Raw genomic sequence first — 21,347 nt, forward strand, 5'->3', positions numbered from 1 at the left:
GTGCAGGTGAAATGTGAACAGAAGTCTCACTTGCTGCAGCATAAAAAAAAAATCACCAGTTCACGTCAGTAGTGTCAGCAAAATGAAAAACAAAACTCAGCAACTGTTCGTTACTTCTGTTATTGGCAACAAACAAGATAATTTGAATAGTCGTTTATGTGGGGTACTAGTTACTGCCACTGTACTGTGGAACGCCCTGAATTGTAAGATTTTGAAGTTATTTTTAGAGGGCATTAGTGGCAAGAAGATACCTGATGAATTCACACTTAGAAAAAAACTACTTAGACAAAATCCACAGAAAGAAAATTGAAGAAATTAAGAACGACATAAGTGAAAACTGCATTTGGATCTCAGTAGTAGATGAAACGACTGATAGCTATGACCGGTTTACATTCAATGTTGTTTTGAGGAAGCTACATGGCACAGAGCCAGGAAAACCTCACTTAATTTTGTGCAAAATGTTGCAAAAAACAAACCATAGCAACATAACTTGCACTGATAAAGATGCACTGCAGATGTTATGGTGTAAAAAGGAGCAGGATAACAAATTCTTACTTTTAATAAAAGACAGTGCTGCATATATGCTTAAGGTAGGGTAAGTACTTAAATCTTCATTTTCAAACATGTTTCATGTCATGTGTCTAGCACATGGTCTCCACCATGTGGCGGTAGAGATTGGGGACAATTTTCAGATGTTAATGCACTCATTTGAAAAAAATTTTTATGAAAAGCCCTCTCCAGATTGAGAAATTTAGAGAAATGTTGTCAGAAGCCACTACCACCAGAGCCAGGGCTTACACAATGGGGAACATGGTTGTCTGGTGCTCAGTATTATGTGCAGCAAGTGAATGAAATAAAGGAACTTGTGAACTCTTCAACGTCGAGGACTCGGCATCTATTCCTAAAGCAAAATCAGTATTTAACAGTAGAAACATCTATAGCTCCCTTTCTTTCCTGAAAGCACATTTCAGTGACCTTCCACATCTATTGAGTACTTAGAATCTTCTTCATTACAACTAGAAGATACAACTGGTGTAATTGATTTGCTTCTAAAGAAGTGAGTACCAGGACCTGCAGATGAAGCTGTCATAATGAAACTGAAGAAAGTACTGCAGAGGAATCCAGGGTTTGAAAGAATGAAAAATGTGTACTCCATTCTTCAGGGGAAAGTGTTAATTGTCAGTTATCTTGGAAACCTGCTGTAGTGATAGCAATGAATTTTGCATCTATGACATCATTTGCGATCGAAAGAAATTTTCGCCCTTCAAATGTGTTTTGATAGACAATAGGAAAAATTTCACTACTGAGAATCTTGGAAAGTATTTGGTAGTATATACTATAATCAAGAAGGGTACTAATGAAACTTAGTTTTTCCCCCCACTCTCTTTATTTTCTTTCTTAAGATTTATTGGTAAATTTTTAATTAAGTGTGTCCCAACAAGAACGGCAGATTTAATAATGTGAATAAATGTAACAAAACAGATAACAGTGTCATCAACACAATGACACAATGTTCCAACATGTCTTGTTGTTGTTGTTGTTGTTGTTGTCGTTGTCGTTGTTGTTGTCAGTGTCATCGGCGGCGGCGCTGTTATCTGTTTTTGTTGTATTTACCTATTCCCATTATTAAATGTTGCGTTCTTGTTGGGACACCCTTTATAACTTCTTTCCAAAGTTTGAAGATGTACCTTTTATACACTCAAAACAGACATTTCTGTAGTTACCTGAATGCAAATTGAAATTATAATATATAAAATGTTAGGTTTAATAATAGTTAAATTTATTGAACCACACATGTTAAAGGGAGAGAAACAAAAATTGCAAATTTGTAAATATTAATAAAATTTAAAATCGTATATATATAAGAACTTTCTTGTGTTAAAAGTTGTGTAATCAAGATGTGTAAAATTTAAAAGATTAATTTTGTGGTACATTTTACCTTATTTGAATATTTGTTGTTTAAAATTGAATATAAGCATACATTTTTAACAACCAGGCAGTTTTGCAACAGCTTTCATGGATTGGACAAAAAACCTAAAAAAAATAAACTAAGTTATTTTACCTATTCTAACCCTTCGTTACTCGCGTTAAATTTCGTAACGCCAGTACTCACCTGGATTACAATGGTAATCCACATTTGTTTTTGTTTGCAGACATGGTTTAAACATTGCAATTAGATTTAAATGTTAAGAAATATATTGTTTTCAGTTATTACAGTAATGAGAATGGATATGTTACGCATAACGGAACGTATTAAATATAAATATTAATAATGAAACGTATTATAGTACACAAATTGCATTCAAGTGACATGTTTACATAATGTTTCCACACTGGACGTGTCTATGAGTCATAATTTATTGTTGCACCATAGTTATGAGTTAGTTCACTATCATCATAATTAATAGGTTATCTAGAATTGTTGCTCATTCGCTGTTTGAAGGTCACCTGATCTCTTGATGTAAACTCTCCCACAGGAAACGCAAGTTCACTACTGCTGACCTTTGTTACGTCATATTTGATAACTAAATACCTCACTCAGGGGTGTAGCAATGAAAAAATTCAGGGATGTAACAATCATTCACACTTCACATATAATATTTTACAGATGTTTTTGCAGTTCAGATTTAACACACATGATAGCCTAATCTAAATCTGATTCAATTATCTAAGTAGGCCTACGCATTTCTTCCATACAGTTCAAACAAATTACATGTTTAGTAAGTCAAAGAAAATAGAGGCCAGCGTCGTGAATTTCTGCTTACATCATAGGCTGAGCATAACTGTTCCAGGACATTCACAGCACATTTAGTTCTATTATAAAATGATATTAATTCATGTTTCTAGCTGCCTCCCGTTTCCTCATCCATTGCCTTATCATAATGCATGGTTGATAATGCTAACAGTGTTTTTTTTTCTTTGGTACATACGAAATAATTGTGCAGCGTTCATTGAATCCAAACAATGTACTGTTAACTTGCCTGTCTTAGTAGTTGTGAAATGAGGAGGGATTTCTCTTTTGTTTTCTTTCTATGTTCCTACAAGTGTAATTTTGTCATTTTCTAGAAGATCTAAACACAGAGGTATGCTCATGAAACAGTTATCGGTGGTCACATTTCTTCCTGTCCCTTTGATGGGATGAACCAGCCTCTTCACCACTGCATGTGCACTGTTACTTCGGTGAAATGGACAGTCTGGTTGAATACCAGCATAAATTTCCAAGTTATGAGTGTAATATTTTTTTCACATCCACCTTAGCAAAAATTTTGATCCAACATTTTGTTGGTTTAGTAGGTATATGCTCTTCATGGGACATCGTCCTCTGAATGCAACCAACTGCTCGTCTATAGTTACATATTCGCTTGGACTACAGCACTTTTGTGAGTTCTGAACAAATAACTCTAATACTTCACGTATAGCAGCCAATTCATAAATTTCTTTCCTTTCCTTTTGTCATAAATGTTATCAAAGAGTAGACATCGTAACAAAATTTAGAATCTATTGTAGGTCATTGTCAGGTAAATTGACTCTATTCCTGTGCCATTTTTATCCCATAGTTCTCTTACGTTCAGTCTTCGCGATTTCAAGGCGCCAGCAAAATACAAAATACCCAAGAGTGCCTCAATTTCTACGTCATTTGTTAATTTGCAATCTCTGTCACGTCCGTAATTACGCTTCACTTTTTCAATACAAATATTAGTACCCTTACAATTACATTGATTATTGTCTGATCAATAAAGCAGTCAAAACTCTCTGTGTGGGTCCGCGCAATTCTTGCAGCCCTTTTAGGGCTCGATAAATGAATCACTATATTTTGTGCTCGTCTTCTCCCTCGTTGAGCTACTGGTTCTTCCTGCCAAATTGTCATCTTTTTTCTACCCGTATAGCAGTTTCCATCATTTATAGACATTAGTCCTTCATCATCACCACCACCATCATCATCATCATCATCATCATCATCATCATCGTCTTGTTCTGAATTAGAATCGTGAACTTCATTCTAAAGATCTCCCCTGTTGCTTTCATCATCACTTTCATTTTCAATGCCATCATCCATATCTTCATCCAGCCATTTGCAAATGTTGTTTGTAGTTTCCGTACCCATTGGAGCAAACTGCGAAGAGGATGGAACGATGTCACACATATTTTTTCTTAAACTTACTGCATTGCATCACTTATAACCATATTAAAAACTATTTCACTTACCTGAACAAAAAACTGACGTCAGTACTCGCGTGGATTACAATGGTAATCCACTCGGAAAAATTGTGCATCACTTTATAAAACTTCGTATAACTTTCCAAAGGGTTGCGGCAAATACGTCTAAACACCAGTAAAGCCTCACTTAGACTGTGACGAGAAATTGCATTGACGCTCAACTACGCAGTGCTGCAGGCAGTGACGTAATAGAGGATTAAATATCAGTGGATTACTATTGTAATCCACGCGAGTACTGAAGGGCTAATAACCTGAACTTGCTGAAAACCTAAAAATCCGGCTCTTAATGATAAGTAATAGGCTTACATCATGCGCACAATTTTTAGGTTTATACATTGTGTCATGATAGATGAAGAAATGTCTTTAGGGGTCCATGAAACTAATGGTAGCCAATAATAATTTTTATTTTCTCATTATCAGCATAATCAATTTTGGTATTTTCATGGAAATATGCGTTTACAGCATCAGCATTCCTTATATGAGAAAAGTCGTTTTGAGCATGCCAATTTTCTGCACGCAGCAATTTCTCCAAAATTATTTGACGAATTTTGTTCATATTCGTATACAGTGTCTCAGTAGGAATGCAAAAACCTAGACAAACATAGACAAATAAGCAAATATAGGTAAATAAACATATATTATACAATTACAATATGATATGATGTACTTTAAAACATTTATACAAGAACGAAAATAAAAATTTTAAAAACCAAGATAAAAATTAAAATACCCTATTTTATTACAAATTATTATAATTTATGCTTTATTTCGACTGAATAAACTCATAAAGTTAAATATGAACAAAATTTGTCCAAGAATTTAGGAGAAATCTCTACACATAAATAAATAGATATACAAATTACATGCTGAAAACTTGTATTTCAGTATCACAATAATTTCTCTTTATACGTCGTAAAATAAAAAATTAAAAGACAGGGAAGTATTTCAGTGAAAATCTCATATTTTTCCTTTTCCCCGCAGCATAGAGTGAGAACGTAAAAGCTGAACTTACCACCTTGACTTCCACTGTTCCTATCTCTATTTATTTGTCTATTGTTTCTATGTCGTGCATTTCTTTTTCATACAATGAGCTATGTATTTTTGGTGATTCTTGTTTGTGATCTTCTGATACCACCATTCATGCTATTCTACCAGTAGGTATTTCATTCCTTATGTGAAATATGTTTTTTTCTGGAATTATAAAGCATATTCCTTTGTTTATGATTTTTCAGTCTAATCCCTGGACAACTCATAGATTCATAAGAGAACTGAACTCATATTACAAGTCAGCAAAAATCAGAATTGTCTCAGAGAAAAGTGCTTCTGCAGATGTGTTTGTTAAGAGGATAACTGGGTGCAGAAATCCAGGTACAGGTAAGGCATTTATATATCTTAAGATGCAATTCTATAATTAAATTACATGTCGAATATTTTTGTTATTAATATCACTGCTCTGAAATGAAGGTGCATTTATATTTCCCACAGACAATGTAAACGTCACTACCATAAACAGGAATGGTTCAGTTGAAGTTTATGCCAGAACTAATGCTTTAGGATTGCCTCTTCTTTCACCAGATGGCACTGCATTGTGTGAGTATTTCTGCTATGCAAGAGAAAAGATTTACAAGGCTTTTGCTGGATAGCAGTTTAAAAAATGTCAACTATCTTATTGTTACCAGAAACAGACTTTATTAGTTTCTCGACCACTAAAACACACTTTGCGTGTACACTCCAAGTATTTGAAGCTGTCCACTTAAATAAAAGACAACATAAGAATGGAAATTGCAGCAATTTCAGAAAATGAACTAATGCATGTTAATGAAAATTTTCTTAAAAGGTGTGAGAGATGTGTGGTGGCACAAGGATATCATTTCTAACATCTACCTAGGTGGTTATTGTAATTTCCATGAGCAATCTATGCACTTGACTTAAGGAGCTATGAATATCTGACTCTGGTGGCAAATAATATGCTTCTAGCCACCACGCGTGGTTGCACACTCATGGATGAATGTCTATTTGAAGTCTCTGTAGTAGTCTAGAAATATACTTAAGAGGTAGACAAATACTGTTTAGACTTAGGTTTTTGTGCCATTTTGCGTCCTAATTTCCTTTAGCTATGTTTAATAGCTACATTAATCAGTATTATGTTATTTAAATACCTTTCTTTCCTCATTTTTAATTTCTTTTACGCATCTGATGTCTATCCTTTTGCTACCTAACATCCGTTGTCTAATGGTAACACTTACAGTCTTTCTTAAGGAGTTATATTTTCGTTTTATGATTGATGTTTACTTTGGAATTAACAGTTGACTGTCACATTCTGTTTAGATTTGGATGATGTCGACCCCAAGCCATGCACAATGCAGTCAGAAAACTGTGAGTGGTATCGTAGTAACTCCACCACAGTGCCTGGCAGCATGTCGCCTCGCGAGAAAAAAAGTAAGTAGGCTTTATTTATTATATCTTACTATTAAATTAATGCTAAAATTCAAATGCTGTTCTCATTATTCAGGGTGTCTTAGGTTTAATATTTATGAATTGAACACATTCTCGTCTCATTCTTCTGGGTGGGCCAAATCACCATACCCCTACACAAGATGGCTAGATTTTGAAAATAAAAAAACCGGGAAATCTTTATGTGATAATACATTTCCAATGAAGTTAGCCATACAAATTAAATTCAGTTACCATTACTCTAATTCCTATGCTACGAAAAAAAAAAGTACCTCTCAAGGACAGGAACAGTTTTCAAATATCTGTGATTGGAGGAATCAGTCATTACAGAGATGAATCTAGCTGCTTCTAGCTCCTTCATAATGCAGTGGCTTTCATTGCAAAATGGGCAAGTATGTTCACTGAAATCTTTTCACATTTAGTGCGACTGCAGATAAAGCTGTTTCTATTGAAAACTTCCTAATAATGAAAGAAGTGCAGTATATCGAACGAAAACTGCAGTTATGTTTGATGGAGTTATAAGTACAAGAGCCTTCTGCTGCAAATTTTAATTACTTTTTCCCACGACTGTTGGTTTGGAAAACAGTGGCGGCTCTTCAGAGTAGGCAGGGTAGGCTTAACATACCCAACACATTTGGAAAAAAGCTTAAAAGTGTGTATTTATTAAGCATATTAATAATAAAATCAAATTAATAAACATTATTTCCCGAGTATTAAATTTATTAAGATAAGATATGTTCTCTTGTCTAGCACCTTCAAAACTTTAGTTTAATAACACTGTAGTGAGATTTTTGGAGAATTGGTTGAATGTTGCTCATTACTGGCAGAGCGACTTTTCTGAAAAGAATACACTGTACCGGGCAGATCACAATGCGTCAGAGGGTAGACAGTTGTGAAGTTAGCCAACCTTCCGCATTGTAACCAGAGTCACCATTTTTGGTGTGTGAAATTAGTAATGGGAACGTTGAGAGCGAGTGTCTTATCTTTGCCACAGTCTGTGGGCGAGAAAGCTAACTACAGTGATTGGCAGATTGCTGACGTGATTTCTGTTTAGGAGGTGGTACCACTCTCAGCTGAAGTGGCAATGTACTCAAGGACACACCCCAGAAACGCAAAGTGCGAGTATCTTGTCTTTGCCGCAGTCAGTGAGCAATAAGACTGACAACTGTGATTGGCAGATTGCTGACATGACGTGTATTTGGGTGGTACCATTCTCAGCTGCACTGGCAACAAATGCTCACTGGCTGGGTTTTTACTCAAGAACACATGCCAGAAATGTTGGTGCTGGCTGTACTCCAAATCTGGTCCTGGAGTGAGCATTAAGAAAGATCACTATTCTAAATAAATTTCTATTTGAAAGTTTCACAAGTTGTAACATAGCCTGTTACGAGTACAATAATAATTAGCACAATGTTTTAGAAGATATGATTTTTATTTAAGTACGTACTCATATTTTGTACATTTGGTGATTTAAAGTTAATACACAGTGACAACAATACTATGTTGTTCATTTTCGCGTCCTAATGATATTGAAAAGAGAACTTATTTTGAACAGTGGGCGACCCACACCTGTATTAAACTAAATTATTCATGGTATGATGACCGTCTTTAAGTGGTACAAAAGAAAAAGGATCGACACATATATCCACTCTACAAATGAAGGTTAGATATTCTTATGCTCAGCAATCCTCAAGCTCCTGCATTAATGGCTGATACTGCAAGCGAATATTTATATCAAAGTTTTTGTTAACATATAGAATGGAGAGTAAGCAGAACATTGTGGTTTGTGAGGCGGTTGATAATCACTATATGTACTATTATATCATTGTATTTTGTAAATTTTGCCTATCCTGAAAATCTGACTATGAGCCACCACTGTTGAAAAAAAGACGTCATTTTGTTTGAAGATGATGGTAAAGTTACGTCTTTATGCTTCTTTTTTGAGATATTTATTTGGAGATATTTAAGAGAGATAATAGCCAAACAAAATATTGTAATAGGCTTAGTCAAACATAAAAAACACCCATAAAAAATAATAATTAAAATACATGATCTAACTCACTAGCCATTTCAAACTCATTAATATTATAAAATGCTTTGGTCACAAGCCAATTTTTCAATAATCTCTTAAATTTATTAATACTACAGGATGCTGCACTCGGGGAAAGTAGATTAAAAAGCTTAATTCCAACAACTCTTTAACAATTTTGAACTTTTACTAATCTAGTGTATTCATAGTCAACATGATTTCCTTCTCTAGTGTTATGCTTATGTACATCACCTCTCAAATTGAATGTATTATAATTCTCTCTAACAAACAACAAACTGTAAAAAATGTAAAGACAAGGTAAGTCGTTATTTTCACCTCTTGAAAATACCTTATACAGGAGGCTGTTTGCTTATTCCCGTTATACATCTTACAGCCTTTTTCTGCCATAAGAAAACCTATTTTCTCCCAATTGAATTTTCCCATAATAGAATCTCATATGTTAACTCAGAATGATAAAACACAAAATATGCATGCAATACTAAATTGGTGTGTACTTAATTTCAGTTTTCTAATCAGATACAACATTCTTGATAACCTAATAATCACCTTATTAGTATAAATGTCCCAATTCAATTTACTATTTAAATATATTCCTAATAATTTTACACTTTTAACAGGTCCGCTGAGTTAGCTCTGTGGTAGTGTGTCTGCCTCGAGACTAGCCGGCCTGGGTTCGATTCCCGGCAGGGTCAGAAATTTTCTTGTAAAACTTCTAATCACTAAATTGTGCACCAATATGCCTGGGTTAAATTCCAAATCACTCCACAGTTCATATGAAGAGAAGGCATATGTCACTGTTGCTAGTGATTCGTCCATTGGATGGAGACATTAAGCCTGGCGGCCTCCTTGGTGCTATTCAACAGAAGTAGGCTATGTGCTAGCACCGAGTTTCCCCTTCTCCCTTCCTCACCCATTCCCTACACTACACTTACACGAACACTTAACATACACTCACCCTAGTACGTGACATAACTCTTCACAGATACACATCATGCATAACATGGCCTGCCGAAGTGGTGTGCAATTTGAAAATGGGTCACAGTCCTGCCATCTATCCACAGTATGCAGAACCCGTATCACGCAAAGTGAAGTGAGTAGGCATTAGACACACACACACATTAATATTACATAGACTAAATATTAATTCTTCTGCCTTATTTTCATTTATAGAGTCGACCTGGTTGGCGAGTAGGTAAAGCGCTGGCCTTCTATGCCCAAGGTTGCGGGTTCGATCCCGGGCCAGGTCGATGGCATTTAAGTGTGCTTAAATGCGACAGGCTCATGTCAGTAGATTTACTGGCATGTAAAAGAACTCCTGCGGGACAAAATTCCGGCACATCCGGCAACGCTGATATAACCTCTGCAGTTGCGAGCGTCGTTAAATAAAACATAACATTTTTTTTTCATTTATAGTTAATCTATCAGAATCAAACCAACTTGCACATTAGTTATTACTTTTTCATTAAATTTTTCAAGAGTATTTATAGATTTACTTGTAGTTAAAAAAAGTGTCATCAGCATACAAAACGCTCTTATCCAGCATGTAATTTGAAAAAAAAAAGAATGGGCCAAGTATTGATCCTTGAGGGATACCATTAAATACATTAAGCAAGTTAGAAATTTGATTGTCCACTTTAACACATTGTAACCTATTAGAAAGATATGATTTAATAATTGAAAATGCAATATCACTTATTCCATAATATTTTAATTTCACAACAAGAATGTCTTGAAACACAATGTCAAACATTTTAGATAAGTGAACAAAGGAAGCAGCAGTATTTTTTTTCCATCAAAACCATTAAGTATGAAAGAAACAATATTTTCCACAGTTATAACAGTTGATAAACCTTCTCTAAAACTATATTCAGAATTAGAAAATAAATTATTATGTTCAAAATGGAAATTCAGTTGCTGAAAGATTAATTTTTCAACAGTTTTAGATATAATAGGAATAAGTGAGATCGGCCTGTAATTATCAGGCTGTATTGTATCACCCTTTTTAAATACAGGTTCAAGTTCAAGTTCAAGTTCAACCCAAACCCATAAAGTCCCCTCAGGGCATGGGCCTCTTCCTAGGAAGGTGGCTGGTTAAGCAATCCTGGTTTGCCATGCCGGGAGGGATCCTTCTTTAAGCCGTAACACTTTTGCACGTGTTCTTTTGGTTTCTCCCTTGCTGCTGTCTGGTCCTCCGCAATGCACTCTTCTGTGTGTTGTCTCATTGAGGGATTAGTTTCTCCCTTGCCGCTCTCTAGTCCTTTGTGAAAAAAAATTTGAGCAAACGAAAGTACTTAAAAAACTCAAATATTAGTAATTGATTAAATGGCGATCTTACTCGTGTTAATTATGTAAGCATGTACGGCTTACAGGGGTTTCGGTGCTTCTTCACACCATCCTCAGAGCCTACTAGATCTCGGCGTCATCTCAAACTTCGCTGCCTGTTGTGTGGGTGCATTCGATTGTTGAAAAATGTTGAAATGTGGTGTCAAATAGTGTGTGTGTTCTGAAATTGACCTGTGTGTTGAGAATTTGATCAGGGTGTGTTTTAATGTGTCTGTATATTTCATATTGTTCTAGTGTGTTGAGTTTTTGGTTTTTGGGTTGTATGTGTAGAATTTCCATGTCTGTATTTATGTTACCTATTGTGTGTGTGGTTAGCATTAGTTATGTGTTCGGCATATGTAGATGTATTGTGTCCTCTGGTTATTGCTTTAATGTGTTCTTTGTGTCGAGTTTGGAATGACCTTCAACCACAACGAAACCATTCTATTGGAAAAAGGATTAAAACATAACATACCACACAACAACACAGGACCAAAACAAAAAACACAGACAATCATCAACACGGAAACAGCAATACAAAACACAAAAACAGAACACAAAGAATACATCAGACAAGACATCATAAGACACATAAACAAAATACACGAACCCAACACAAACAAAAGAGAACATATAACAATAAAAACACTAAAAGCAAAACAACAACAATATAACCTCATTTTCACCAAAGCAGACAAAGGCAATTGTACAGTAATACTACACAAACAAGACCTACACAACAAAATAGAAACATACTTTAAACAAAACGACATCACAGAACTTGAAAAAGATCAAACCACACAATACCACAACACAATAAAAAACACAATCAACAAAAGCAAACACGTAATACCGTACAACATGAAACAACAACTCAAACCTATCAAACGAGCAGCACCTAAACTCAATGCACTACCCAAGATACATAAAGAAAAAACATACCAATCAGACCTCTAATCAACTACAAACAGGCACCAACACACAAACTAGCCACACACATGGACAAAATCATCAGAAACAACATAAAATTCAGAAAATAGACAACAATAAAAAACACTATAGACCTAGTCAACAAAACAAAACAACATATTCCACACAGTGCAACACTAGCATCTTTCGATATCACTAACTTTTACACTAACATACCGATACAAGACACATTACATATACTAAAACAAATGCTCATAGACAACAACACACCACAAGAATACATCGAAGAAATCATCCAAATCACAGACATCATAACAAAGCAAAATTATTTCACACACAACAACAATTACTACACCCAAACAGAAGGATTGCCAATGGGATCACCCATATCTAGCATACTAACAGAGATATTTTTACACAACACAGAACAAACATACATACTCAACAATGAACACAACATAATATACTGGCACAGATACGTAGACGACATACTCATACTATACAAAGGAAACAAACGACAAATACACAAACTACACCAATACATAAACAAAATACACCCAAAACTCCAATACACACTGGAACTCGAAAACAATAACTCCATAAATTTTCTAGACATCACCATAACAAAAGTTAACAAACACACCTTCAAAATATACAGAAAACCAACCACCACCACCATCACACACATACACAGCACATCTAATCACCCCACACAACACAAACATGCTGCATTCAGGACAATGGTACACAGATTACTCAACATACCCATGAGCCAACAACACTACAACGAAGAAGTGAACACAATCAAATACATAGCACAAGAAAATGGTTACAACCCAAACATAATAGACAACATCATAAGGAAGACAAAACAAAAACTCAACAAACACAAAAACACACAAAACACAACACAGACACAAGAACACAAGAAATAAATACAACCACACAGACATATACAAACTCACATGCAATAGTTGCAACAGTTTCTACATTGGACAGACAGGCAGATCATTCCAAACTCGATACAAAGAACAGATTAAAGCAATAAAAAGAGGACACAATACATCTACATATGCCGAACACATAACTAATGCTAACCACACATACAATAGGTACTGTAACATAAATACAGACATGGAAATCCTACACATACAACCCAAAAACCAAAAACTCAACACACTAGAACAATATGAAATATACAGACACACTTAAACACACCCTGATCAAATTCTCAACACACAGATCAATTTCAGAACACACACACTACTTGACACCACATTTCAACACTTTTCAACAATTGAACGCACCCACACAACAGGCAGTGAAGTTCGAGATGACGTCGAGATCTAGTAGGCTCTGAGGATGGTGTGAAGAAGCACCGAAACAGTTGTAAGCCGCACATGCTTACACAATTAACACGAGTAAGATCGCCATTTAATCAATTATTTATATTCAAGTGTTAAAAGTAGTGTACGAAAGATTCAACATGGATTATCAAATATTAGACTGGAACATGATTTTGAATATGAAGTAAGATGCAGGAGAAGAATATTGATTCCTTTTATGAAGGCTGCAAGGAAAAATGGTCATTTCACTAGATTATACGGAGACAAATTAAAGATAAATGGGGAGATGTTTGATGTGGAATTCTGTTTGGAAAATTTGAACCATACAGTGATAGGGACAATGAAAGAGGCGAAGGAACATTATAGTGAAACATACGATGGGAGAACTATTTGAAAAATTAGAAAGTGGAGAGGTCATCACACAGGAAAGAATAGCAAGCGATGGAATGAATCAGTCAGCAAGTCACATTAACCAGGAAGAGAGGCCAGTGACTAGAGTCATGCATAGTGCAGCAACAGCAGCAGACGAGGATATCAACAAGCGATTAATGAAGAAACAAGAAGCTTGCACTAAAATAATGATGTACGACATCAGGCAGACAGGGGAGAAGAGAAGGACGACATACAGGAGCTGAGAACGGCAAAAAGAGTGCAGTGAATCCAGCTGGAAGAACAATAATGGGTCAGCAATTACAAAAGGAATAAAGAGATGAAGAAGTCAAGATTCTACAAGAACTGGAAAGGATGAAGTAACATTAGCGACACCAAATAGAGGTTATGTCAGCGGGAAGAAGTAAGGGACAGAAAAGTTATAACTTAAGAGGTTGGTGCATGAGTGACAAGACATAGGAAAGTGATAAAGTGAAAATAGTATGCATGAGTGACAAAAGTTAGGAAAGTGAAAAGAGTGATAGTGACAGAAAAGACGGTAAGGCAAGGGAATAATAGTGAAAAAGGATAAGATACAAGTAATAACCAGAGAGTGATAATAAGTAAGTAGTGATGTAAATATAATAAAGAAAATAGGAATGGAAATGTAATGAAACTGTAGAAACTACTTCGTCTGAAAATATATAGAGTAGATTAATGGGAATGGGATTAATAGTGAACGTTAGTGATTCAAGTGAATAAGTTAAGAACTATGAAAGAGTTCAACTAATGTAAACAATGTTGGGAACAAGTAATAAGAGGTTGAGAGAAGTGATTGTTTATTTAAATGAGATTAGTTAGAATAAGATAGCTAACTAGGAAAGGGAAGGGTAAATGGGAAAAGAAGGGAGGGAAACAGAAATGAATGACGTGATAGAAAAGTGATCAGGGTCATTTATAATAGCCAGATGTTTAAAAAAGCGTAAGCAGAAAATTATGTATCCAAGGGAGTAATGGCACTGTATCCAGAAATGTGAAGGGCCATCACGACCAATGTAAGCTGGTGGAATAAATATATCATATCATAAAAAAAAATTGTGTAACCATCAATATCTTTAAGGTCAAGATTAGGATCTCCAAATATAAATATATTATAGTGTTTAAACCTTAAAAGAAAAGTAATTATCCTTCCATATTTTGAGTGTATAAAGATATATCAGAATCTGGTGTTCAATAAACAGTTACCACATTTATATTTAAAGAATTAAGAATAAAAGCAGAAGCCTCAAAGATCTTCTCAATACAAAACTAACTTTTATCAATTAAATTAAATGTAAGTTTATTATTCTTAATGAATGTACGAGTAAAGTTAGACCTTCAGAAATGACTAGGAAGTTGATAACCATCTGGAACATATAAATATATCTCATTATTATTTAATCAATGTTCATTCACACATAATACATCACAGTTCACTGAATAAATAAATAAAATCAGCTTGTCAAGTTTACATTTAATTGACTAGATGTTTATAAAAACATATATAAGAAATGACACATTCATTATAACTAGTAAACGCATGTTGGAAATATAAGTAGAAGATTTATTTAAAATGTCCTGAATATAACCGCTTTTAAGATCAGTTATAACTAGACATCGGATTTTTAGGCACTAAAAATTGCAGTTTTAGGCGCCTAAAATAAGCTCAAAATTTGTAAAATTAGGCTCTGTTTTAATGAAAATAGGCATTTTAGGCACATCAAGGTATCATACTTATTTCTTTCACTAAAATTTTTAGTTATACACTAAAATACGCACAAAAAAGTATGTTTAAACATTAAAAAAGAATATTATATTATATTTATAAACAGAGCTGCACAAATTTAATATATTGAAACTAATGAAATAATGATTATTGATATCAAGATTACTCATTTTAAGTTATTGAAATTCAGTTCCATGCTCAGACTTTATTATAATTATCTGCACAGTACACCACCAGAATTTTTTCTAAATTCTCCACAGTTAACCTTTGCCTTTTGTCACTGAGAATCATTTTGAAAGCAGAAAAACTTCTTTCAACCGAAACTGATGTGAGAGGCGCAAATTTTAAATTAGGTACAATAGAAACATCAATACTTACTGGAACATTTACACTTTCCCCCGATATCACTCTTGATACTTTTTCCAACAATGAAAATCCTACATTCTTATTTAATACGTTGTCCCACTTATTTTTAACTTTTTTCCCAGTTTCGCCCAAAGCAGAATGTATGTTCACTTGAGCTTCCTTTACTATTGCTATTTGGCTACAAAGAGATTGTTTTTCACGTTCTAATTGTTCAATGCTTGCAGGCATGAAAGAAAAGTTTTATGTTATGTAGGCAATATCGTTTTTCACTCGTGAGTCATTCAGACAATCTTTCACTGCTTTCACACGCGCTGCACTATCAGTTTCAGGTAATTTATCAATAACTGTGACCACTTCTTTAAAATACTTAGAATAATACACCACTGACTGAATCCAGGTTCCCCATCGTGTAACAACCGGCTGAGATGGGAGTGGGATATCTGGAAAGTTCTCTCTGAATATTGAAATCCTGGATGGGGCTTTACAAAAACATTTTTTTGTGTTAGAAATAAACGAATTGACAAGAGGAAATTCATTCCGGATTGTTTCAGAAACCCTGTGAAGGCCATGTGTTAGACAGGTTACATGCGTGAGGTTAGGATAAAATGTTTTAAGAAGTGGAGCTGCAGCAACCATGTATGAGGCAGCATCAGTACAAAACAACAGAACTTTAGAATCGTCTATATTACCTGAGTATAAAGACTGTAGGCCTTTATTTACAAAATAAGCAATGGCTTGGCTATTCACTTTCGAAAGTTCCTTAACACATACGAGGTGTGGAATCGAAGGTCCATCAGGACTAAGTTTTCCTACTACCATATTTGCTATATACCTATTCATAGGATCTGAGGTTTCATTCACAGAGACCCATATGTAAGAATCACCTATATCCTCCCGAATGGAAGCTAAAGTTTCATTGTATATTCTGTCTAAGTAATTTTTTCTTAGGGTCGACTCAGATGGGATATTTTGTTTGCAGTATTTTTGTAAAAACTGTCTTAAAACCGGATTTTCAATTGCATTCCAGGGAATGTTAGCAGCAACAAACGCTCTGGTTAAACCAGCATAGAAATTGCTGCTGAGATTGGATGAAGTAGGCTGTGTTAGTAAAGTTTGTTGCAGTTGATTTTTCTGCTGAGCTTTAGCCTTATGAGCCGCTCCTTGCACATGCTGCTTTAGGTGGCACTTCTTTCCTTGCGAAATCTAAAAATGTAAAGTAAACTGAATTAAAATAAAATCCTAATTGTTGTATTGCCGTATTTCTATCACAAAGTTAGTGGGTTCGAACAATCAAAATTTTAATGACCTGCAAATACTTTAACTATCGGAATTTAAAAGGTTAAAGTGTAGTGGTCTTAAAAAGAATTATACCTCAGGATAGCTCAGTCAATGTATAAATATTATAGGCCTACTCATTAAAATTAATAGAATTTATATATTTCAACTATTGTTACATACCTGTTTGCTACAAATCTTGCAGAATATTATTTTTCCATCATAAGTGAATTCTGAATATTCTGTTAGCCATTGCCGGATCAATGTAGATTTTGCACTTATATTTTTCGGCATTATCGCGTTAAACTTCACAGGAAAACGTCCTACCGCTCAGAACTTCTCAACACAAATAAGGTGAGGGAAAGAGCAACTGTTAACGAGCATTCAAATGAACCGTTGTTATTGAGATTCAATTGGACAAAAATACAAAGTTCCACTTATTGTTGCATTTCCTGGTAGTGTTAACACTAGGAGGGCCATTCTTTTAAATATTTTGTAACGGTTTACCCTACTAATTCGCAGTTTTACGACTTTTCATAAATATTTCAAAAACACTCTTTCTCCAAAAATTGTGATTTTATGACACTCTGAAGGGCAGTACAGCTAATCGGTTTCAGACCGAAAACAGTCATTTTTATAGTATAGTATAATCTCTGAATCGGTAGCAGCACATGTTGTGATTGTTGCCTGCTTCAAAACTAAGGTTGGTTCTTTGTCGGCATTTATGCCTCCAAACATGTTAAATTCGGTGAAATCTATTGCGAGTGTCGTGAGATTCAAAACATTTTGTTTCCTTTATCAATGGTTTCATGGCCGATGTGAAGCAAACTTTCCACTTTTTAAATGCCTTAAATTTCGCAGTGAATGCATGTATAAATTATAAAAAGTAAGAGTAAAATGCGAAACTTTACAGTGAGTTAGGCATTTTTAGGCGAATATTAACAAATTAGGCTCTAATAACCGTTTTAGGGCATTTTAGGGCACTATAAAACTCTTTGAATACCTTTCAATTTCCATGAAACACAAATATTAATAATTATTTTTACTTTTCTCCTAAAGAAACAAAATAGGCATTTGCCCTAGAATCCGATGTCTGGTTATAACCAACATTTATCATGTTTGAAACATCGAGGCGGGCTGTGCTCTTGGTTAATCCCCTGCAATTGTCTGACGTTGATGAAAAAATCGATGTACACAAGCTTTTGTTGATGTGGTCATTGGTATCTGCTCTTCCACCATGTGATATTGAAAATGTCGAGTTACACAGTGTACACTCAATTTTTTCTTCCTACTTTAATTTCTAATAGTGGAAAATTTTGTTGAAATGTATCATTCAATTCGCACTTTTTTGACAAGTTAATGAAAACTCATAGTTATTATTTTCACAAATATAGGCCTACTGTAAATAAGAAGCACATACTACCAAAACAAAGCACCAAATAACCAGACCCAAAACTACCTGTTTGTAGATTTCATTGTTTACATTCTCATCAATATGATTGTTTGAAATAAGACAGCCAACACATTTAAGTTGAAATGTGATTATATTAATTTAATCTTGGTCGTATTAATCAAGATGGCGTTGATTTTTTGGAGGAAATTGGTATAGATGTAATTTCGACGCAATGTAGCTACTCTTATAATGAGCGAGTGATCGGTTTTGAAAACCAGAACATTTTTGCGTAGGCTACTAGTTGAATTTCCCCATAGGAGAATCTCATATCTTAACTGTGAATGATATAATGCAAAATATGCATGCAATACGGTACTAAATAAGGCAAATGTCAGGTAATCTATGGCGAATCCTCGACCTCATCTCGCTATCACAATTTCCATCGACACTAAATAACCTCGTAGTTCGTAGTTGATACAGCGTCATTAAGTAACCAAGTAAAAAAAATGAAAAAATAAAAGAAGAAAGCACTTTAAAATTATAGATTTCCTCTTTTTGATGTCACCATCTATACTCGCATATGACTATCAACAGCACTGCTATACTCATTTATAATCACAGAGATTTTCTGTGAACACTCTGTATTTTACAAATATAGCAAGTAGGTAATGATGTTTTGTGTACTTTATATTTCTAGGTGAATCAGAAAAAACAAAGAGCATAAGAATGCATAATGAAGTTGGATCAAATGAAATATTTGTGGGGGCATTGAACTTCATTTTCAGTCCCTCTGAAAATAATGGACAACTAAATATATATTTAATGCCTCACAATGAATCTTTAAGTTCAGTCACTCTCTACTACATTTCAATACATGACACAGGATATGGGACAAGTAGACTCTGGAAGTGCAGCGACAATAATGGGCAGCATATTCAAATATCAAGCAGTGGTGTGTACCGTTACTGTCAAGAAGTCCAAACTGGGGTGAGTTTCAAGTATTGCTTTTTTGTATTTAATATTAGGTATATTTTTATGTCTAAGTGGCAATCAAATTCTGCTGATAAGAACAGCATTTCATAGTGACAATATTGAATAGATGTCTGGGTCACGTTCTGTTCAACAAGGCAATCAAAAACCGATATCAAGCTCTCACTCATTTCGATTGCAGTCCTAGAATATGCATAGTGATGTATCATCCAGTAGTCTAATCTCTGTGATAATATGAGCCTCAATGAGTAACAGCGGATTTCACACTAAGATGACTGGAAGTAAAGACATATCTCGAGGAATTTCTTGATCTTTATAATTTAACTAGAATTTTATTGGATTGGAATGGTTTGGTCTTTGTTTCTTGTTACCTAGTAATTTATTATCAGAATGTTGAATCTCAAAGAATCTGAAACCTACATTCATTTATAGTTTTCTGCCCAAGGATAGGTCTTTCACTGCAAACCCAGCATTCTCTAATCTTTCCTATTTTCTGCCTTCCTTTTAGTCTCCGTGTACAATTCATATATCTCAATGTCGTCTACCATCCGATATCTTCTTCTGCCCCAAACTTTTCTCCCATTCACCATTCCTTCCAGTTAGTGCTAATCAGCGGAGCGAATTCAACTCGTGAAGGAATCAGAGATTACGAATAAAGCTTTCCTCTGGTGACCTCCAGTACTATCGTAGATGGTAGACTGGATATACGGAGGGATGCAGAGATTTGGAGGGAAGCGACAATCAAAGGACGGAGTTTTCAAGGATGACCAGCTGACAGGACGGCGGTAGTTGTCAGTGGGATAAAATGGCACTGAAGCGAGTATCAAACACAAGGAAATTCTTTCATTTAGTTTAAAGTAGCAGAATTTTATCAAGGGAGGGGTTATTATTAAAATTGTTTACAAATTATATTAATTGATATTTTAAATTTTGTGTATTATTATTATTATTATTATTATTATTATTCGTTCGGCTTCTAGTCGTCATGAAGAGCAGTCGACTTTTTGTGTAGCTCTGCTGTTTTCACAGTGTTCAGTTATTACTACATTCGTCTATGTCCTCATTTAAGGCGCTTAGCTAACTCCGTAAAATGCCGGCTAGCAAAGATACGTGTTCAAAATGTAATGCTGCTTTCTTCGGCAGACAAAAATTCCTGAAGTGTGCTGGGCCTTGTGGCCTAAGATTTCATCTGGACTGCTTAAATTTGAGTGAAGTTGAATACGATTTTTTCATGAAGGGAGGCATTTCTTCCTTTAAGTGTGCTAAGTGTATCAGTGCTGCGAAGGCTGTTCATGGTGATAACACTCCTGTGAAACCCACCAATAAGGCTAAAAAAAAGATCATCTCGCCTACTAGAGAAATGGATCTACCTAATCTACAAAGTGCAGAATCTCTTTCTGTTCAAGTCGAGACGGTGAGGCTCAACAGTGTGTCTATTCTAGATACTTTTAACACTTATTCTTGAACATGTGAAAAATCTGGAAAAAGAAATGGGTGAGTTAAAGAGTGAGAATACTGCCCTCAAATTACAAATGGCTGAGATTATGGTAAAAAATTCCTGTCCTTGTAAGCATGATCAAATTGTCTCTAAATTGGGTCAACAGTCGACTGTTAACTCTGTTACGAAATCCTTCAGCAGTGTTTTGTCTGACACTGTAAAATCTCGCAATCATGCGAAGTCAGCACCAAGTACTTCATTTCCTTTTACTCAACATAACAGTAATGAGGTAACCTCTGCTGTCGTACGCTCAGATGATAGCACTGTTGCGTTATCAAATAACGTTGACTCTGATGGTTTTCAAACGGTAACCCATAAAAAATTTAAGAAACGAGATCCTAAAGTTGGCACTCTAACTAATAGCAACTTAG

The 21,347-nt window shown here is 34.9% G+C and overlaps 1 protein-coding gene across 4 annotated transcripts in view; it reads left to right on the forward strand.

Annotated features, from left to right (window-relative positions):
• The window catches only part of LOC138711839 (uncharacterized), a 159,799-nt gene that overhangs the window by 37,784 nt on the left and 100,668 nt on the right, over window positions 1-21,347 (forward strand). For 3 of the 4 annotated variants that reach the window (XM_069843099.1, XM_069843097.1, XM_069843096.1), the window contains 4 exons: window positions 5,451-5,592; window positions 5,704-5,808; window positions 6,547-6,657; window positions 19,186-19,475. In XM_069843099.1, the coding sequence (XP_069699200.1) occupies window positions 5,451-5,592; window positions 5,704-5,808; window positions 6,547-6,657; window positions 19,186-19,475 (648 nt within the window). The remainder of the gene's footprint in view (window positions 1-5,450; window positions 5,593-5,703; window positions 5,809-6,546; window positions 6,658-19,185; window positions 19,476-21,347) is intronic. The other variant, XM_069843098.1, reaches the window with a different exon arrangement.

Source organism: Periplaneta americana, chromosome 13, assembly GCF_040183065.1.
Source record: "Periplaneta americana isolate PAMFEO1 chromosome 13, P.americana_PAMFEO1_priV1, whole genome shotgun sequence".
NCBI classification, from domain to species: Eukaryota; Metazoa; Arthropoda; class Insecta; order Blattodea; family Blattidae; genus Periplaneta; species Periplaneta americana.